At 40.9% G+C, this 20,507-nt stretch overlaps 2 protein-coding genes across 2 annotated transcripts in view; both read right to left on the bottom strand.

Annotated features, from left to right (window-relative positions):
• The window catches only part of LOC106085318 (PDZ domain-containing protein GIPC3), a 92,023-nt gene extending 89,756 nt beyond the window's left edge, over nucleotides 1-2,267 (bottom strand). Inside the window, exon 1 of the mRNA XM_013249524.2 lies at nucleotides 1,203-2,267. The gene's annotated coding sequence lies outside the window, so the exon portion shown is untranslated. The remainder of the gene's footprint in view (nucleotides 1-1,202) is intronic.
• A 4,625-nt stretch (nucleotides 2,268-6,892) lies between these two features.
• On the bottom strand, nucleotides 6,893-18,726 carry LOC106085307 (ras-related GTP-binding protein C). Its single transcript, XM_013249509.2, has 5 exons — nucleotides 18,539-18,726; nucleotides 17,988-18,455; nucleotides 11,872-12,090; nucleotides 11,657-11,799; nucleotides 6,893-7,475 (listed from the first exon to the last, which is right to left on the bottom strand). The coding sequence occupies exons 1-5, from the start codon at nucleotides 18,539-18,541 to the stop codon at nucleotides 7,142-7,144; spliced, it is 1,167 nt and encodes a 388-aa protein (XP_013104963.2). The 5' UTR covers nucleotides 18,542-18,726; the 3' UTR covers nucleotides 6,893-7,141.
• Between the last annotated feature and the right edge of the window lie 1,781 nt (nucleotides 18,727-20,507).

The following is a 20,507-nucleotide window of genomic DNA, read 5'->3' on the forward strand; positions in this document are numbered from 1 at the left end:
TACTACAAATTAGTTTGGCCCTTTAAAAGTCGTCTTGCTTACAGTCGCCTAGTAATATCATATCCCTTTTTATACCACAGTGGCGACCAACTTAGGTTCTGGCAACACCAACAAGGGTTTGAGACGAATATAATTTCATATGACAACTAAAAACCAAACTGGAAAGCCTTAAAAAGTCGTCTTGCTAATAGTTGCCTATTAAAATTTCAGACAACTACCAGGCCATATGCAATAATTTGCGGCATTTTACAATTTCCTTTAAAAACTCTTTTTGCCCGTTTTTTTATACCACAGTGACGACAACCTAAAGTTCTGGCAACACCAACAACGGTTTAAGACGAAAATAATTTCATATGATAATAAAAACCATAGTTGGATAGCTATAGGACTACAAATTAGTTTGACTAATTATTTGAGACAACTGCAAGGCCATCTGCAATAATTTGCGGTACTTTACAATTTCCTTTAAAAACACTTTTTGCTCGGTTTTTTTTTTTATACCACAGTGGCGACAAACTAAAGTTCTGGCAACATCAACAAGGGTTTAAGACGAACATAATTTCATATGATAACACAAATTTGCCGGTTTCAAACCGGATGGCCAGCTTTAGTATTTACCGTTAAATTGCAAAGTAAACAAAAAAACGTCTTGTTTGCGATTTCATTTTTTGTTTACTATGCAGATTAAGATGATATGTGAAATGAAGGGGGTATTTAAACAGGAATACATACATATACGCATACTACAATAGCACAAGAACAACTACAACTTTATAGAAACTAAAATATTACAAAAGGAAAGAGATGGATGTAGAAGCCAAGAATAAATCAAGTTAAAAATATGTTTAAATAAAAAATAAAAAAGGGGCTTATAAAGGGATAAAATCAAAAGAAATGCTTCAGATGAAGAAGAGACAATATCCCCCCACAAAAAACGCCGCATTCAGACAGACTACTGTTACCGAAGAAGTCAGTTAAACAAAAGATTTGTTGTTTGGTGAAAACCTTTCACTACTCATTGTGCAAAATACACATTCAATTCAAAATACCATTAGTAAGTGAGTGTGTGTGATTCAATGCAGAGGTCGGTCGTTTTTTTTTTGTTATTGTGATGGGTTAAGATGGAAGGAAAAAGCGGCAAGAGCCGGCCACCACCTCAGGTTTCAAATGAAATGGAAATAAAAATAACAACAACAACTTACCTTGGATACTTTTGCCGCATGAGAAAGATGTGTGCTGAGACTGTCTGACTGTGGCTGTTGCCGCTATTGCTGTCAATGAAAAATCTCGTATCTCGTTTGTTGAAGCCAAGAAATCAATTGATGATTCGTTCGTGTGTGCTTTTTTTCTTGTTTCAGTTGTCTCCGTTCGGAGGAGAAATTAAGAAATTGGAAATTGTTTGCAGGTGTTTTATTTTGTGCGTATGATTGCTGTGTACTGAAGCACTGCAGAGAGAGAGAGGGGATTTTTTTCTTATTGAACACCACTAGCACTCTTGTTGTTGTCGCCTTTTGTTTTTGTTCACACTTAACGAAAAGAAGCCGTTTGATTAATTAATTTTCTCGCCTGATATCAAATTTGCAATCAGGTTTGCAATAAAAGAAATTGGTTGGTTATTTTTGTTGTTGTGCTCTTCTTTTTTTTTTGGTTGTTATTGAATTACTCTGCTGTTTCACTTTTTAATGCAAAAGTATGGACAAACTTGAAAACTGGATTCAATGCAATGATGAACAATCTCACTTTGTTATATAGGTATGTATGTAGGTATAGATATGGGTAGGTATATTTTTTTGTATTATGTACTTTAAATTTTTTCCTTATCAGAGCATCACATCACTAAAATTATTTGGTTGGTGGTTTTGTTTTATCAATTGTTATCTTATTTCGCTCATATACACTTGTATTTGCCCTCACAAACAGGCAGACCTTAGAAAAAACATCAATTTATGAAGAACAATATTCGTTCTGTATTTTTGCTTGCAATAATTATCTTTTTTTTTTTTTTGTATGACTTTTTTATTTCACTTTTCAACGTTGCTTTCCGGTGTTGCGACAAGCATTGGAAGTTGGTTGGGTGGTGTCGCCTATAGTAAAGAAATATTTTTGCTTTTTTAAATATAGAATAGTTATTTAAAGCAAATACTAGCCAAACTTGTGTATCTTTTTCTTATTTGGTTTATACTTTACTTTTTATACTCAATTAAATAATTAAATTATAAACGACAACGAATTTTCACGTTTCCCCGTTTCCGATGATGTGGAGCAAATGGTTGTACACCAATGATTGCCAACCTCGATGTTAGGCATCTGCCAGTGCCGAGTAGAGAGCGAGAGAGTGAAGTATTCATTTGTTGTTGTTATTATGGTAAATGTCAAATGCACAAAACAAAAGTTAAAACAGAGTTACCTCACTCACCGCATATTAAACGATTCACATGATACAGCTAACAGCTGATCTCAAAAACAGGGGTGGTAGAGATTTTTGTTTTTAAACATACTCGTGGGTATTTTATGGAATTTTTAAAAAAATTGGCAAATATAAGTGTTTTTTCTGTAGATTTTTTACAAAACGACCTAAACAAGTAAAAGGTTGCTAAATTTGGCCAGCCCGAATCTTATCGGGAGATCAGTTTATTTGGGACCTATATCAGGTCTTGGGGCGATTCAGACAATACTTGGCAGCTCTCTTGGTATATATTAGGTTAGAGTGATATTCTATTTTTTAAACAGACTCACTTTAACAATTTTAGTCAATTGTGATTCCACAGTAGCGACAAACCAGGCGTCTAGTTTGAATCAAACCCACGACACAGCACTGAAAATCTGAGCACGCTCCAACTCGGCGCGACCTTGGCACATCTGTAAAAAGTCAAAGAAAACATAGTAAAAAATGTCAGCAAAATCGGAAGAGAATTGCGCTCTAAAAGCTCAAGATGTATAGTCGGGAGATCGCTATATCAAAAAATAGTTGAACTGCACTCATTGACATGAGAAATTTCGTATTACTTACTTAAATTGGCGACGACAGAACATTTATCCCATTAGCAGAACGTAGAAGAGCGTTCCACGAGTCTCGATCTTCTAGGCTCTTTCTAAAATCGCTGACGTCAAGTTTTGAGATGTCTCCCACCACTTGATCTCCTAGTGGGGCTCTTTCGGTTTGCGTGTACCATCGTGATCGCCATCAAAAATCTGCTTTGCTGAGGCTTCTTCATCCATTCTGATAATATGTCCTGGCCAACGCAACCGTTGAATTTTGATGCGTTTAACTATACTATGGTCATCATAGAGGAAATTAAGTATTAGTATATCAAAACATGAACCGATATGGTCCATTTCTAAAACCAACCGGCCTGCCTTAATAATAATTATTTGAGGTTTACTCATTCGAAAGTTAGCGAGCTTTCGACAGACCGACAGTTAGACGGATACCACTAAATTGACTAAAAATGTCATGACGATCAAGCATATTCATGCTTTATGGTGTCTAAGATCAATATTTCGATGTGTAACAAACGGTATGATGAGGTTAGTATGCCCTCATCCTAGAGTGGAGGCTATAAAAATTGCCTCAAACATTCCATTAACAGCAGAACGAAAATAGCATGTCCGCCTATGACGCTGAACGCCTGGGTTCGAATCCTGGCGAGAAGATCAGAATTTATTGAGCTAAAACTTGAGTCGGACAGGACTCAATGATATGTGAGAAGTCTGCGATAGTTCTTCAATGAAATGTTCATGGGTAAATTTGAATTTACATAACTATTACATACCTATCCACAGGTTGCGGATAGTGGAATACTCTATACGGAGTAGCTGGAATGGCAATTGCGGACAATCAGCGGTGTCGAGCCGAAAGTCTAAGTGAGAGGCCGGGCTGCACCGGGTATTGAACAAATACTGAGTGCCTATGATGCTCGATACAAGGCGAGATATGGGCGCATTTAAAAAACCAATTGCCATTATGTTCCCGCGGCGATCGGCCATACAGACCGGAATGAGCTTTCTCATACGCACATGAAAATGTGGCTACAACAACAACTTTGAGTGCTGGCCAAAAAACTTGTTTTTACTTCATACAAACTATGCCAGAGGGTGTGTGAAATCGGCCCAGGAGATACTGCAAAGACAATAAGAAATTCCGGCACGGGATAACTATGACCATCACACAGGCTGGAACTGTGGTGTTTTTCGTTATTACGAGAAGCTTAGCTGGGAGCTACAGGGCGCGTCCACAGGTAGCGAATAGTGGAATGCTCCACACGGAGTACCTGCAACTGCAGTCGTGGACAATCAGCGGTTTGGAGTGGAGAGTCTTAGTGAGACGCCGTGTAGAAATGGCTCTTGCTTAAATACTGAGTGCCTATGATACTCGATACGAGACGCCGTGTAGAAATGGCTCTTGCTTAAATACTGAGTGCCTATGATATTCGATACGAGAGCGCGAGATATGGGCGCATACTGCCGTTCGCTCTGCCACAATAGTCCTACATAGTTCACTACAGATCAGAAAATTGTTTGTCAGCACCCTAAGTGCTGCTGGCACAGAATTGAGGTCTTAGTAGAATCATCAACGTGAGGGCGAGCCTAAAGTCATGAATGGAAATTTGTCGTCATTTTATACGATCTCCATACGGAGGGTATTAAATAGGAGATGGTATTGTAGAATTTAAACAGTGGCGGAGATATCATCCCATCTTGGGAAACTCTGTATTTTACTTTTCGGGATTTCGCATTAGCCCTAAATTTCATTTACGATTGACAGTCATTATACTATGCAATTTACCAAATCCATGCTGATGCTCAGCACGTGGAAATTGTGGTTATAAGTTGTGCCAAAAGCGTCTTAGCTACATACCATAAACCAAGATCCACGAGGAATGTCTTATGACAATCAAAAGCCACGAGGAATGTCCTATGACAGCGTCGTACTATGCAATTTACAAAATCCAAATTGACAAAGTCCGCTAGAGTGTACATAGTCAATTTCTTATTATAATTGTAACTCAGGAATACCGCCATGTAGATCAAGACCATCATTTGGACTTCCTTTAACGGCCCTACATTTTGGCCATGGGCTGCCACCGGATTAAGGTGCCATAGATTTGTCTTCCTGAGTTATAAGAAAAAAAAATATTGACCAATTTATTTAAAAAGGGCCATAGATTTGACTCGCTGAGTCCATAGACCAGATATGACATACATTTCTGTCGTATAATACAAAAATACAAAATACAAAAAATTTAGTTTTTCACATAATTGAAAAATAATTAGGAAATCGTAAAATTTAAATGCATGAATATGGCAACACTGGCTCATAGGTTAGAACATGCTCCTATAACAGAAAACCACTTCCAATCCTGGCGAGAACATCAAATTTTTTTTTTTTTACTGTTATTCTTCTTTCCTAACTACTAAATATTGGCGGCATTTGTGAATATCATAACGTGGTCAAACAGCTGCTTGGAGTGGAGACCACCGAGGCGCAGAGGTTAGAATGTCCGCCTATGATGCCGAACGCCTGGGTTCAAATCAAATGTTCACGCCAGACATAAGAATGATTTTCAGCCGTAATGCTGTCTACATTTGTGAGGTATCCTGCCATGTTAAAATTTCTCTACCAAGTGGTGACGCTATACGGCACGCCGTCGGACTCGTCATAAAAAAGGAGGCCCCTTATCATTGAGCTCAAAACTTTAATCGGACTGCATTCATTCATATGTGATAAGTAACTCCTGTTCCTTAGAGGAATATTCTTGAGAAATTTAGTAGTCAAACTGCTCCTGAAGGCAGAGCGCTGAAAATAAATAGATTCAAAATTAAAACTTGTTTTATCAAGTTTAAAATTTTGAAAAATTATATGGGTGCTATTACAACAACAACAACAAGTCTAAAACAATTATGTGTTGTCGAAACTTAACAACAAACGAAGAAATTTTGCTTTTATACAAGTATATGGCGTTTCCGACGTTTACAACTTTTGGACAGGCGAAAACCCAAAAAACCAACAGGCAGATCATCTTTGCCCTAGACCACAAGTGTTGTCCAATTTACCGAAAACTTTACTCAAATACGACTCAGGGGAACACATTTTAATCAATCTCGGATTTGAGTTCTTGATTGTTCAGAAGTTTTATTCATGCGCTCATTTGACTACTTCTAATAATCGTAATTTTTTAGTCCATTATTAAGTTAGGAGAACATTAGTAAAAAAAGTAATTTAATTTTTATTAAAATATATTTATTTACGTATGTATGTATATACTATATAAACTTATGGGTACAATCAAATATATACTTTTTTCCATTTCATATCAAGATTTGTTGCTTTTATTTGTTTTTTTTCTGTATGCAATAAATCTGAAGTGCCCGAATTATAAGGTTTAATAATAGTTATTGATTTATTTTTATTATTTATATATATATGTGTAAACATATTAAGCCGGTATAAAATGTCATCTAATGGTAGTAACATAACTATCTTGTAAAGAGTTTCGTTATTATTGTTGTTTATTATAAACGGTTCGGTTGTTGGCTAATATTTAAGCTAAGTAAGAAACAAAACAAATATTTCATATAATTTTTGTTCATTCTTTAGTAACTTTTAAAGTTGTCTTTAATGCAATTATTACAAAATTGGTATTAAATTTAAGAGATATATGTATGTAGGCATATGAATGCGTGTGTGAGTGTGTGTGTGTATGAGTCATTTAAAAGAATACAAAAATTTATTACAAATTAGTATAAACACATTACAGAGTAAATATGGCAAATAAAAAGTATATAAGCATATTAACCAAAATAAAATTGAAAAAAAAACAAAAAAAAAATATTTAAAAGTATAGCTTTATAGGAATAATTTTCAGGAAGGTTTTATACAAACATTGCTGTTTTCTTGTTTTTTTTTAGCAAAAATAAGTGATTAACAATAAAAGGCACAAAAACAGATAAAATTAACAAAACATAAGCAAGTGTACACCAATTTAGGTTTTAATTATAAACTTTTTTTTGTGGAAAAATGCCAATTGCCAGGCTTAGAGTAAAGCAATCATTTGTGGTAATTTTGATAAAGGGGAAGAGCGAATAAAAGTAGAGTCACAAACATAAACAGTTTTTTTTTTTCATTTTTCATCGCTCTAAATTAGACTATTTTCCCTGTCCGACTGTTCACCAGATTCTCATCGTCATCATCCATGTTCTCATCGTCGGAATCTTCAACGCCATTCATAAGATACTCTTGACGCTCATCGACTGTGGGAAGCTTTTGGGATTTCATGCGCAATTCAAAAACTTCACTTATGGCATCACGGAAACACAAGAAATTGTAGTCGATAACACCCTGCCGATTGAAATTCTCCTCGCGCAATATACAAACCAATGCCAGGAATTTATTAACTTCTCGTAGGTATAGAATTGTATTATTATTGAGTTTGATAAGACTAGAACTTTGATTGTCGAAAGCATCCTCTTCGGAGCTGAAAAAGAAAACGAAAAAAAAAACCATAAATATAAAATCATAAAATGTCACGGCAGACTAAGATTCGAAAAAATAATAGCTTTCTCAGTAATCAATGAAATCTTTCAATTTCTGGTGATATTCATTCTCATGGTCATTAGCTCGACTCACCTCCCTTTTGGGAGAAATAAAAATATTCACTAAGAAGTTGTTGGTACATCTTCAGTTGAAAAACTCCAAATTAAATATAACTGGTTGAAACGCATCTCAATGTTGATGTTTGTGAACCAAAGACAATTGAAACTGGGAGAAAGCCAGCCATTTGAAACAATGAAATCACTCAGACAAAAATAGAAGCGAAATTGATCCCACGGCTACAGGAATAAGGTATTAGCTAATATGCCATTTGGATCTAAGTTTGGTGCTGCAAATTATCAGTCTATGAACTGTTGGCCCGGCAGTCGCGGACAATAAACGGTATCTAGCGGAGAATCTCGGTGAGAGGCCGGGCGGCACCGGTTCTTGCACAAATACTGAGTGCCTATAATGCTCGATATGACAAGGCGAGTTATTGGAGTTATTGGATGACGAGGATCGCTACCTCCACATAAAATAACAACAACAACGGCGATGATTTCTGTGATAGGTTAAATGAATGTCTATCGTACAACTGATCCATTCGTTTTTGCATTGAAAGAAATTGGAAGAAGTTTTGCCACTGTTCACTACATGAATAGTGGAGCAAGCGGATGATTGTGAGACTCGATTACCACCAACTATCCCATAATACTTTGCATCGGATTTGAGAGCCTTTACAGATCCTCTCCATATGCTACTTTAATTTGTGACAAAGACAAAGTAGAAACAAGAACCTCACGCTACTTGCAGACATCACTTGGGGCACGGGATAGCTGTGAGCATCACACAGGCTGAAGCATTGAGGTCCAATCTGTGTGGTGTTCATTGCTGTAACGAGAAGCTTAGTTGCGAGTTACCGGGCGCGTCCACAGGTTGCGGATAGTGGTATGCTCTATACGGTGTAGCTGCAACGGCAGTCACGGACAATCAGCAGTATCGAGCGGAGAGTCTCAGTGAGAGGCCGAGCTGCACCGGATCTTGAACAAATACTGAGTGCTTATGATGCTCGATATGATAAGGCGAGCTCTTTGGCGCCTTTGAATAACCAATCGCCACCCTGTTCTTTCGAGGATCGGACCGCAACGAGCTTGCTCACCCATAGGAGCATGATGAGGATCGCCACCTCCAGATGAAAATGTGGCTACAACAACAACAACCATGGAGGAAATTACGAACGCAATCACAAAGGCCGATGCTGAAGAATCTGGATGAACCGTGAATAAGTATATGAGCAAGGTCCTCAACCTGTTTCTGGACTATCTTATGTTGTTGTTTCTGTAGTAGCAGTGTGTTGTACACTGAGGTGGCAACCCTTGCCGATGAACGACTCCACCGGGCCTAACTTCTTATGGGGCTAAAACCTTAAATCGAAAGATATGTCTTTATGGCAGCTACATCCAAATCTGGACCGATCTGGGCCAAATTGAAGAAGGATGTCGAAGGACCTTACACAACTCACTGTCCCAAATTTTGGAAAATCCGACAATAAATGCGCGTTTTATGGGCGATAAACCTGAAATCGAGAGATCGGACTATATGGCAGCTATATTCAAATCTGGATCGATCCGCGCTAAATTAAAGAAGTATGTCGTAGGGCCTAACAACTCACTGTCCCAAATTTCAGCAAAATCGGATAATAAATGTGGCTTTTATGGGCCTAAAAACCCAAAAAAAATCGGCGGATCGATCTATGTGGGGGGCTATATCAAGATATAGTCCGAGAAACTTAGCTGCGAGCTACCGGGCGCGTCCACAGGTTGCGGATAGTGGCATGCTCTATACGGAGTAGCTGCAACGGCAGTCGCGGACAATCAGCAGTATCGAGCGGAGAGTCTCAGTGAGAGGCCGAGCTGCACCGGCTATTGAACAAATACTGAGTGATTATGATGCTCGATATGATAAGGCGAGCTTTTTGACGCCTTTGAATAACCAATCGCCACCCTGTTCTTTCGAGGATCGGTCCTTTGGACCGAAACGAGCTTGCTCACCCACAGGAGCATGATGAGGATCGCCACATCCAGATGAAAATGTGGTTACAACAACAACAACAACCATGGAGGAAATTACGAACGCAATCACAAAGCCTGATGCTGAAGAATCTGGATGAACCGTGAATAAGTATATGAGCAAGGTCCTCAACCTGTTTCTGGACTATCTTATGTTGTTGTTGTTGTTTCTGTAGTAGCAGTGTGTTGTATACTGAGGTGGCAACCCTTGCCGATGACTCCACCGGGTCAATCCAGATTAGGACTACTTTTTATTTCCTGCTATCTAGAAAATGAGCAAAGTGATCTCGCTATACAACGTCATTTTTTAAACCCTAAATATACCCTCTATTATACGATCATGGCTTCAGGCTCCCACGTTGATGACTTCTGTGATAGGTTGAATGAATGGCTACCGCACAGATCCACTCGTTTTTTTCAGTGCGAGAAAATGGAAGATATTTTGCCACTAATTCTTCATTAACACTGTTCACTTCATGAATAGTGGAGTAATCGGATGATTGTGAGATCCGATAACTACCAACTATTCCATAATACTTTGAATCTGTTTTGAGAGCCTTTATAGGTTGTCTGCACATGATACTGCAGTTTGTGACAAAGACAAAAGTTGAAACAAGAACCTCACGCCACTTGCCGACATTGGGGCACGGGATATCTGTGAGCTCCACACAGGCTGGAACATTGAGGTCCGATCTATGTGGGGTTCATTGCTGTCACGAGTATCTTAGCTGTGAGCGTGCACAGGTTGTGGATAGTGAAATACTCCATACGGAGTAGCTGCAACGGCAGTCGCGGACAATCAGCGCTATCGAGCGAAGAGACTCAGTGGGACATTCTCATGTGGCTACAACACGAATTTTTTTGAATTCATAGAAAATAGTGGCTCAAGATCCAGACCTGCCAAAATGCTTTTGTACCAAATGTCACCAACACGTACACGGGTGAATGTAGACCTTGGAGAACGACCGTCTCCCATTGCACCTGAAGAAATTGACCTCCCCCGGCAAACCAGATTAGTTCTGGCTCAATTACGTTCCGGCAGATGCAGCCGCCTCAACTCCTTCAGAGCAAGGATTGATGCCGACGTGCAAGATGTAAGTCCCGATTGCAACCAGGGACCGCACGGTACATGTCACCTGTTTAACTGCCCAGCCAGACCCACTCGACTCAGATCCCTATGGACGAACCCCATCTTAGTCGCAGAGTTCCTGGGTCTTGACACCCAACAGAATCAAGCACACGAATTTTAGAACACAACAAACTGCTACAACAACAACAACCAAATGTCACCTCAGTTCTTAAATGGAAAACCTTCATCAAGAGGCAAATAGCCTTTCAATTCGAAGACACAATTATATGTGGTGTAAGCAGTATCTAATATGCTGTAAATGCAGCAGCTATACAAATTATCATCTTGTGGTTAGACCAGCACCGTCCAGAGTAGACTGGATCTTTATAATCTAGTGCGAGAGGTTAAACGCTACAAAAGCGAACCTTTACATCTAGCAGCGTATCAGACGGGTCTACATATATAGCATTCCCAAGGATATGATAGCGGAAGTGGTGAAACACTTGCGACTGAATGCCTTCCTTGGAGTAAATCCGCTTCCCATAGCACCTGAAAAAATTCACTTCCCCCCAAACCACATTAGGTTAGGCTCAACTGGCAGATGCAGCTGTCTAAATTCCTCTTTGGCTAGGATTGATACCAACGTGCTAAATGTATGTGCAGCTTGTAACCAGGAACCATATGACACAGGTCTCCTGTTTATCTGCCCAGTCAATCCAAAACACTCTGAACGTAGGCAAGAGCCGGCTTTTCACTAAGACTCTTCACTCGATATCGCTGCTTGCCAGAGACTGAAATTGGAGCTAATCATCCCACTATCCGCAACTTCAGGACGCGTGGGGTAGCTTCTAGCTGAGCATCTCATTGTGGAGATGAACACCACAAAAATTTGAGCTCAGAGTGGTGCTCATAGCCCTCCCGTGCCGGGAAATAGATTGTTGCACAGACTCTTTAAGGTTTTCTCCCTTTTTCTATTACTTTACTTACCTATATATACTCGACAAATCAATGACAACATCAATCATATCACAACATAGCTCATAACTTTGCATATCCACCGGTGAACAATCTGTCGCTATGTATATCTTCGATACCACATCGAATAGAAATGCTTTCTCAATGCCAGAATTCTTGAAAGATTGAAAAAGAATGTTAAATGAATTAAAATTTTGCTATACTTTCTGTTTTGAATATGATTTTACCGATATAAAGATGTTGAGCAAGTTTTCCAATGTCGGTAATTGGGGTATTAGTTTTTGTACCACTTTCGAGAATGCCTCAAATATTGAGTGATCATAAATGGAAGTCAAATGAAAACTTAAGTGAATTTGTGTGAGTCCAGCATCGGCTAGATCATCGGAGGCCCTTTGATGTATATCACGTTGTGATTCCATTTTTGTATCATCACTGATGCCGTCAACCTGAAACAAAAATGCATGAAGAAAAATCTTTAATCTGTATACAATAGCCGTGAGTTGCACAAAACAAAGAGATTGCAAATAGTTAGTCATGTGCACGAGGCAATATTCCATCATTAACTGGAATGTTGAAGCATTTCAATAAAGATAAAATTGATTTTAATCTTAGACTCTATCTCGCTTTTTTACAACCTATCTCGCTTTTTTATCCCGGCACAGGATAACTATGAAGACCGCACAGGCTGGAACTTTGAGCTCCGATCTGTGTAGTCGTCGTCGTTGTAGCCACACTTTCATGTGGAGGTGGCGATCCTCATCAAGCTGGGATCTGTGAGCAAGCTCGTTCTGGTCCAAAGGACCGATCGCCGCGGGAACAACGTGGCCATTGGTTAATTAAAGGCGCCAATAACTCGACTTGTCATATCGAGCATCATAGGCAATCAGTATTTGTTCAAGAGCCACCCGGCCTCTCTCTGAGACACCCCGCTCGATACCGCTGATTAGCATCCACAATCCGCAACCAGCGGATGCGCCCGGTAACTCGCAGCCAAACTTCTCGTGACAGCAATGAACACCACGCAGATCGGCCTGTGTGGTGCTTGCAGCTATCTGCGTGGTATTCATATGTAGTTAATACGACAAGCTCAGCTGAGAGCTACCGGACGCGTCCCTAGGTTGCGGACAGTGGGATGCTTTGTACATGGAGTAGATGCAACTGAGCTTGACGAGTATAGCTACATCCTATACGCGAGGCTACAACAACAATAACAAGGTAGACGTACTTGTCATAAATTTGGGGCCCTGAGACCATAATCATACAATCGTCTGACCGTCTGATACGATTTTGAAAACATCTGAAAAGTGTGGAATAGAGGACAGCTAAAGATTGAACCACGCCAAAGATATAACCCCCTTGTTTCACCAACGTTCTAAGACTGAGCGGAGGGACTTGGAGGTCTCCCCCTATGACAATACACAGTGGTTATCACCTTCATAATGTTGCCTACATTATTGAGGTATTCAACGGTGCAAAACTTATCATCAAGTTGTAGCCACATTTTCATATGTGGAGGTAGCGATTCTCGTCATACTTCAAGGACAGCAAGCTTGTTCCGGTCCATGGGACCGATCACCACGGAAACGTCATGGCCATTGGTTACTTAAAGGCGCCAATACTCCAATACCTCCACTCGATATCGTCGATTGCCCGCTTTTGCAACTAGTCCGTATACGAAGCGTCCCACCATCCACAACTTGTTGACGCGCCCGATAGGTCCCAGCTGAGCTTTGCGTTATGACGACGAACACCAACACCACACAAGTCGGAGCTCAAAGTTCCAACCCGTGTGGTGTTCATAGCCATACCGTATCAGGTCTTCTAGATAATGCCGGATTCAGCATTAAAAAGGAGATTCCTTTTGTCTATTCATTAGTATGAGGGAATTATACCTGTTGTTGTTGTTGTTGCAGCAGTTTGTGCTGTGTTCTATCTTTCGTCTGCTTGATTCGATTGAGTGTCCAGATCCAGGAACTCTGCGACTAAGATGCGTTGCGTCCAGAGGTACCCGGGTCTGAGTCGAGTAGGTCTGGCTGGGCAGTTTAACAGGTGGCATGTATCGTGTGGTTCCTGGTCACAATCGGGACATACATCTTGCACGTCGTCATCAATCCTTTCTCTGTAGAAGTTGAGGCGGCTGCATCTGCCGGAATGTAATTGAGCCAGAACTACTCTGGTTTGCAGGGGAAGGCCGCTTTCTTCAGGTGCAATGTGAGGCGGTCGTTCTGCAAGGACTACATTCATTCGGTAGCTATTTGCCGCATCTGCTACCGCTTCTGAATGAATGTTATCTAGACCCGCTTGATATGCCACGTGTTCTAGAGGTTCTCTTGTAGGGCTGAACTTCACGCTCTAGGTAGAGGGTAGAGGTTAAACAGTGCCGGAGATATCACCCTACCTTGGAGAACTCCCTGTTTCACTCTACGTTGCTTCGACTTCTTATCCCTAAATTCCACAAATGACTGGCGACCACACAGATAATTCGGGACCCAAGAGTTTAGGCCTGGCTGGAGGGACGTGATGGCGATGTCCTCAAATAGTTTGGAATGGTTGACCGTGCCGCACGCCTTCGATAGGTCCAGTGCCACAAGGACTGACCTATCACATGGCCTGGGCTGATTGAAGCCATGGCAAATGTGTGCGGTTATGGCATGCAAAGCAGTTGTTGTACCATGCAGTCTTCGAAATCTATGCTGATGCTCGGCGAATAGAAATTCTCCTACGAGGCTCGGGAGGAGTAATTCCTCAAGCGTCTTTGCTACAACTGAGAGAAGGGAGATCGGTCTGTACGACTCCCCCAAACTCGGGTCCTTTCCAGGCTTCAGCAGCGGGATCACTCTGCCCATCTTCCAGACATCGGAAACTATAAGAGCGTTCGAAGAAAGGTTGAGGACAGTAGTAAGGTACTCAACTCCAGGAAGATCCACATTCTTCAGCATCAGTGTAGAGATACCGTCGGGGCCCAACGCCTTGGATGATTTGGCGCCACGGATAACATTCGTAACTTCGCCCACGGTAAATTGTGATGGCTGTCTATTGGCTCGAAGACCACGAACACGGCGAATGGCTCTCCTCCTTGCCCTGCCACTCTCGGGATGCACAATAAATTGACGGTAGAACAACCTGTGGCATCTCTTTGGATCAGTCACAGTTACGTCGTCAAAAGTAACTGAGGTCCTGTCATCCCGTCTACCGGGGTTCGTGAGTGACTTAACAGTGGACCACAACCTGCCTACAACGGTGCCTTAGTATCATTGCTCCAAGTGTTCCAACCACAAATTCCGCTTATGTTCGTTGTCTACCCTGTTTATTTCCAGATTCAGCATGTTGATTCTGTGGTTAGTGGGGTCCCTACCACGAATCCCATCGCGCTCGTCTGCGAGTACCACTGCCTGCGCCGGGTCGCACTTGGGCTATTCGACCGGCTGGTATAAACCGAGCGGCTGCTGCGTTAATGATGTCTCGGAATTTCCTCTCGGCCACTAGCACATACGAGGAGGGGTGGCAGTTCACTGAAGCGGCGCATCACGGCCATGTGGTGTGATGCGCATTAAAGTCCCCTGAAACCAGAAGATTGTGGCCAGATAGTGACCCACTTATGTCGGGTTTGTAAGCTTGGCCATTAATCAGGACACAGCTACCAACTGGCAGTATTTACACTTTATAAAGCTCCATCTCGGCAGTACCGGACCTGACTGCTATTCCCATGCACTCCATGTAGGGGTCACTAGCGACAGGCGCAGGCGAGATTGGTCTATATTGCACGGAATGGTGTACCACAAAGGCCAATCCCCCACCTCCATTTCTTGAGCGATCCTTACGTAACACATTGCATTCGTGACAGCTGTGCAAGTTGCAGGTGTTGGTCAGCTTTGTCTCCTGGATCGCTGCGATCAATATATCTTTCCGACTTATGAAATCTACAATCTCATCGATCTTGCCACGGAGACCGTTGCAGTTATTTGCACAAATTATATATTTTCCGGCACTGGCCTGGCAATATTTGGGCTGGGATGCTGCGTTGTGTATATTGCCATGCGGGAGAAGTAGGGGCGGTCACATAGTCCGACGACGAGGACGCATAAGACGACAAAGACGACGCTTGCGACCCACTTCTGGCTATGTTCGCACAGCACCTTGCGCCATATCCACTATGACTATACTCCCGTAGTGAAGTGAGGCCAGAGCATGATCGGAAATGTACCCACTCCATGCACCGGTTACACCTCACCGACCGATGATGGAGGTGGTTCCGGCAAACTGAACAGAACCAAGGTCCGGGGTTCTTTTTAATCTCGGCACGGACCAAAAGCGTGCGGAGAAGGCACACCCGGGACGAACACTTACATTGAGTCGGCAGCCCTTGCCGATGAGAGTTTTATCGGGTCAATCCGGTGCGTACAATCGGTTGCCATAATGGCATGGGGCGGTTTAATATCAGCACCCTCTTTTAAACCTAACTTAACCTAGTCTAATCATTGTCTACTCATTGGTACGAGAGAATTAATTATCCCTGCTATAACTTAGTTGAAGGTTTGAGGGCGAATTTGCAAAATTTGCATTTGGAGGGACGAGTTGATGATGTCCCCAAAAAGCTTGGTATGCCGTATCAAATGTCTTCGATAGATCAAAAACCAAGTGACCGTTGTTTGGCAGGACTTTGTCCTGTATGTTGTTGGTTCGATTGTCATCTTAGTCTTGGACTATAGTAAGCTATAGACCACAATTGGTTACAAATTCTCCAAAACTAACTAACTTTCTACCTTATGCCAATGATCCAATAAAATCGAAGAAAACATATCACATCAAGCTTTAAGTGTGTGTGTGTGTATTTATGTGCGTATATAAGCAGCCAACCAAGTGCTAATGTTCACATGAAGTAACTGACATGATTTTCGCTCTTATCGACACAAAGCGATTTATTTGTTTTCTTCGTATTACACAGTTGAACACTGATATACATAAATATGTTTATGAATAAATAAAAGTTTATGACTAAAGCAGCTCCGTACCTTTGTATGAAATGTGGCTAAATGCATTTCAAGATTTTAAGTAAGGGAAACATACTCTTCAACATTCGACAAACATTTTGGGTGACGTAAATTTCAATTAAAAACAAATAAATAAATAATGATATAAATAACCTAAATATAATAGATTTTTATCCACCACATTGGGATGGCGGTATATAAATTCAAACATTCTATTTATGACGACTCGTAATATCGATAAGCGATTCTATATCTTGACATTTTAAGTCGATCTACATTACTCTCGAACGTATGAAACCATCCGCTTGCAATGTCATATAGGCAATTTTTTATTAATATAGGTCGTTGGGTCGAGCATATTGGTAGAGGACATAATTTCCGTATAAACTGTTCCTCCAATTCAAACTTTTTGAGACTCAAGAGGGCCAAAATTTTATACAACTTTTTAATGATTTTTCTCCAACACCGTTCTGATAGGTCCATAAATAACACACCCTCGGATTTTGTTTCTACTAAATTGTTATTCAAATCGGTACTTATGGCGTGGTTATGCCTACCAACACTTAGACCAAATGCTGCCCAAATATGTCTATTAATAGATAACGCCCCCGTTCTAATGAGCCTAATTGGTCCAGGTTTAGCCATAGCTTCCCTCGAGGGCATAATACTTATCACATTTGGCGGAAATTTTGCATATGATGTTCCAAACTTTCATGCAACATAGCAACACATGGTCGGATGAGGTCCGTAGCCTGATTGATATGTCATATACACCAATCACCCGAATTAGCTTACTGAGCACTCAAAGGCAAATTGTGTTATCTGTTGTTGTTGTTGTGCTAGGAGTGTGTTGTACACTGAGGCGGCAGCCTTTACCGTTGAAAAACTCTATCGGGCCAATCCGGTACGTACAACCGGCTGCCATGGGATTGTTTTGTTGTTCTATAGCAGTGAGTTGTACACTGAGGCGGCAGCCCTTGCCCTTGAAAAACTCCATCGGGCCAATCCGGTACGTACAACCGGCTGCAATGGGATTGTTATGCCTTTGCTAAGCCTGTTTTTAATATCTTGAGCCGCATTATGCCTCAATTTTTTAATAAGTTGAACTTTGATAAAGTAGCACGCATGCTTCTTAACACTCACACCTATGCCTATTAGAACTCCCTAATAAAACTCAACCTTTTGTTTGTCTTCTTTTTTCAAAAACCGTACCTTAAAATTTTGGTAGCACACTAACTTTTTTTATCAGTAAGAAAAATCTTTACTTCAAATCTTTTACTGTTAAAACGCCCGTCCACCTCATCAGTAATAAATAATAAATAAAAGAAAATACTGTCTTATCATCTCCTTACCTTATGTATAAAAACTTCAAATTTAATACGAGGATTAACTTTGTACGCCTTAATGACTGTGTTCTTGAATTTTGTCAAAGCTTCATTATAATCGTCCTTTGCATCGATGACAAAGACCAGCGATCCACAATTGCCAAATATCATGTCCGAGTCAAAGGTGGGATCTATGAAATCGATTTGGCCGGGAAAATCCCAAATGGAGAATTGAACAAAACTGGAGTTGTTTATATCGTCTTTGACTATTTTGCTGGTGGATTCTAAGAACAGTGTTTCATTGGGCGACATCTTATGGAAGACCACTTTTTGTATGGAGCTTTTGCCGGACCGTCTTAGACCCATCAAAAGAATGCGCGGTTTCGAATCTGAATCAGAACACATGCCTGTGGAGTCGAGACCATCCTGATCGAATGCGCCATAACCATACTCTTTGGGAAATGTATCCACATGATAGTCATCGTCTTCGTAGCTCTGCAAACAAAGTGTAATGCGTAGCAAAAAAGGTGGAAAGATGGGTGTAGTTTTTTATGGCTTTCGTCATTGCCTAAACCTACCATGTTGGCTTTGCACAGTTGTTACTTCTTTTACTCTGTAGACATCTAGAATAATTCCAGTAAATAGCAAATAAATTGCAACAGTAGCAGTGCCAATTTTTTGTTGTTTATTTTTAAGAAAATTTGTTAATTTATAAACTGTCTTATATTTTCATTCACTGCCTAAACAGCTGATAGCCAAATGTACTCGCATTGTTTGACAACCGTCAAACGGAACGTTTTTCAATTAGGTTAACGCAATTAGCGACATGAACGTAATGTGAACAAAGCGTCCAATGTGGTTGGGGATGTATTGGCTTTGGTAACAAGCCTAACCAAGCCAACCCCAAACAGGGGCTGCATTTGCTGGAATGTAAATGAGCCGGAAGTACTCTGGCTTGCCGGGGGAGGTCAACTTCATCATCAAACTGCTGTTTACCGCTTCCGCTTCTCTACCCACGTGAACGCTTTTTAAACCTCGGAAACGCTTGATCTAGGGCAAATACGCAAACACGCTACTGCACAATATTTTACACGTACAGAAGATGCCAGCGGCCACAGTAGCTCAAAGATTAAGATTGAGTTACATACCACGCGCAGCATTTATGCGTACGTAAGCAATCAAATGCGACCTAGTGAGTTCTTTGGGTTGAGTTACATACCTTGCGCCTTTTGCTACATACGAACTTCTAAAAATCACCTTACTTATATTATTTTCAACGTTAATTTCAATAGAAATTGTCAATAATATTAGGTTAGGTTAAAGTGGCATGCTGCCATCAGACTCACTTAAACGTTTTCGTCCATTGTGATACCACAAGAACAGAAGAAGGAGATGCCTTCTATTTCCTACCGTTGAACCATCCAGATCGCTTTAAAAAGGCCAAACACTTGCGAATGTTCACATCCGCTAAATCAGACAAGCTTTCAAAGAAATGAGAACCTAAAGTGGAACTGATTCTGACTGCCAGTGCGGGACATACACACAGAAGGTGTTTTATAAAGGGTGATTTTTTTGAGGTTAGGATTTTCATGCATTAGTATTTGACAGATCACGTGGGATTTCAGACATGGTGTCAAAGAGAAAGATGCTCAGTATGCTTTGACATTTCATCATGAATAGACTTACTAACGAGCAACGCTTGCAAATCATTGAATTTTATTACCAAAATCAGTGTTCGGTTCGAAATGTGTTGATTCACCGTAACGTGGCTCTCTTCCAGGTATATAGGGCAAAAGCTGCCTTTCTTGCCCTTTCCAAAATGTTGGATTTGAAGTCCAATTTCCTGTCCAGCGAAACACTCAGTAAAGGAAACATTCTCTCCTCCCAAGGAGATAGGTGCCACTGTAGGCAACTTGTATCTCCTGCTGAAAAGAATTACTTCTGTATTGCGGATCATGCCATCCTCAGAGAAAACTTTAATATCCTTCCGATGCTCAAAGACTGATGGCCAGTTTACTGTTCGTAAAGATGTCCACACTCGACGTCCTTACGTTAACACCACACCTCCTCACGCATTCCGTGATCGCCCGTATCACCGACTACAGAACCGTATTATGGAAATTTAAAACTAGATCTCAATCACTGGGTTCTCAATATAGACCACCACGCCCAATGTGTCCTCTAGCTTTGATCTATTTGTGTAGCATGCAATTCCTGTGACTGTAGACTGTGCCGCTGGTACCAGCATATGATTTTTACAGCCTCCAACGACCCTGTCCACCGCGCCCATATTGTATGTAACACCACCTTTGGCTTTTCCGCCTATGAATTGGAACGCCTGAGTTCAAATCCCGATGAGAATATTAGATAAAGTGTGGAGGTTTCCCCTCCCAGTACTTGTACGCTGTTTAACTAAGGTTGTAACCACATTTTCGTATGCGGAGAAACTGATCATCGTCAGGCTACATAGGTGAGCTCGTTCAGATTCTTAGGTCCGGTCGCTACGGAAACGTCATGGCTATTGGTTAATTAAAGACGCCAAAAAAA

Source organism: Stomoxys calcitrans, chromosome 5 (genome assembly GCF_963082655.1).
Source record: "Stomoxys calcitrans chromosome 5, idStoCalc2.1, whole genome shotgun sequence".
Taxonomy (NCBI): Eukaryota; Metazoa; Arthropoda; class Insecta; order Diptera; family Muscidae; genus Stomoxys; species Stomoxys calcitrans.

Excerpts from the sequence above, each read along its gene's own strand:
- LOC106085307 (XM_013249509.2), bottom strand. Across the intron at positions 11,800-11,871 it reads TGCTCAACATCTTTATATCG|AATTCTGGCATTGAGAAAGC; the intron begins GTAAAATCATAT and ends CAATCTTTCAAG. Across the intron at positions 7,476-11,656 it reads GATTTGTCGAGTATATATAG|CTCCGAAGAGGATGCTTTCG; the intron begins GTAAGTAAAGTA and ends TTTCTTTTTCAG.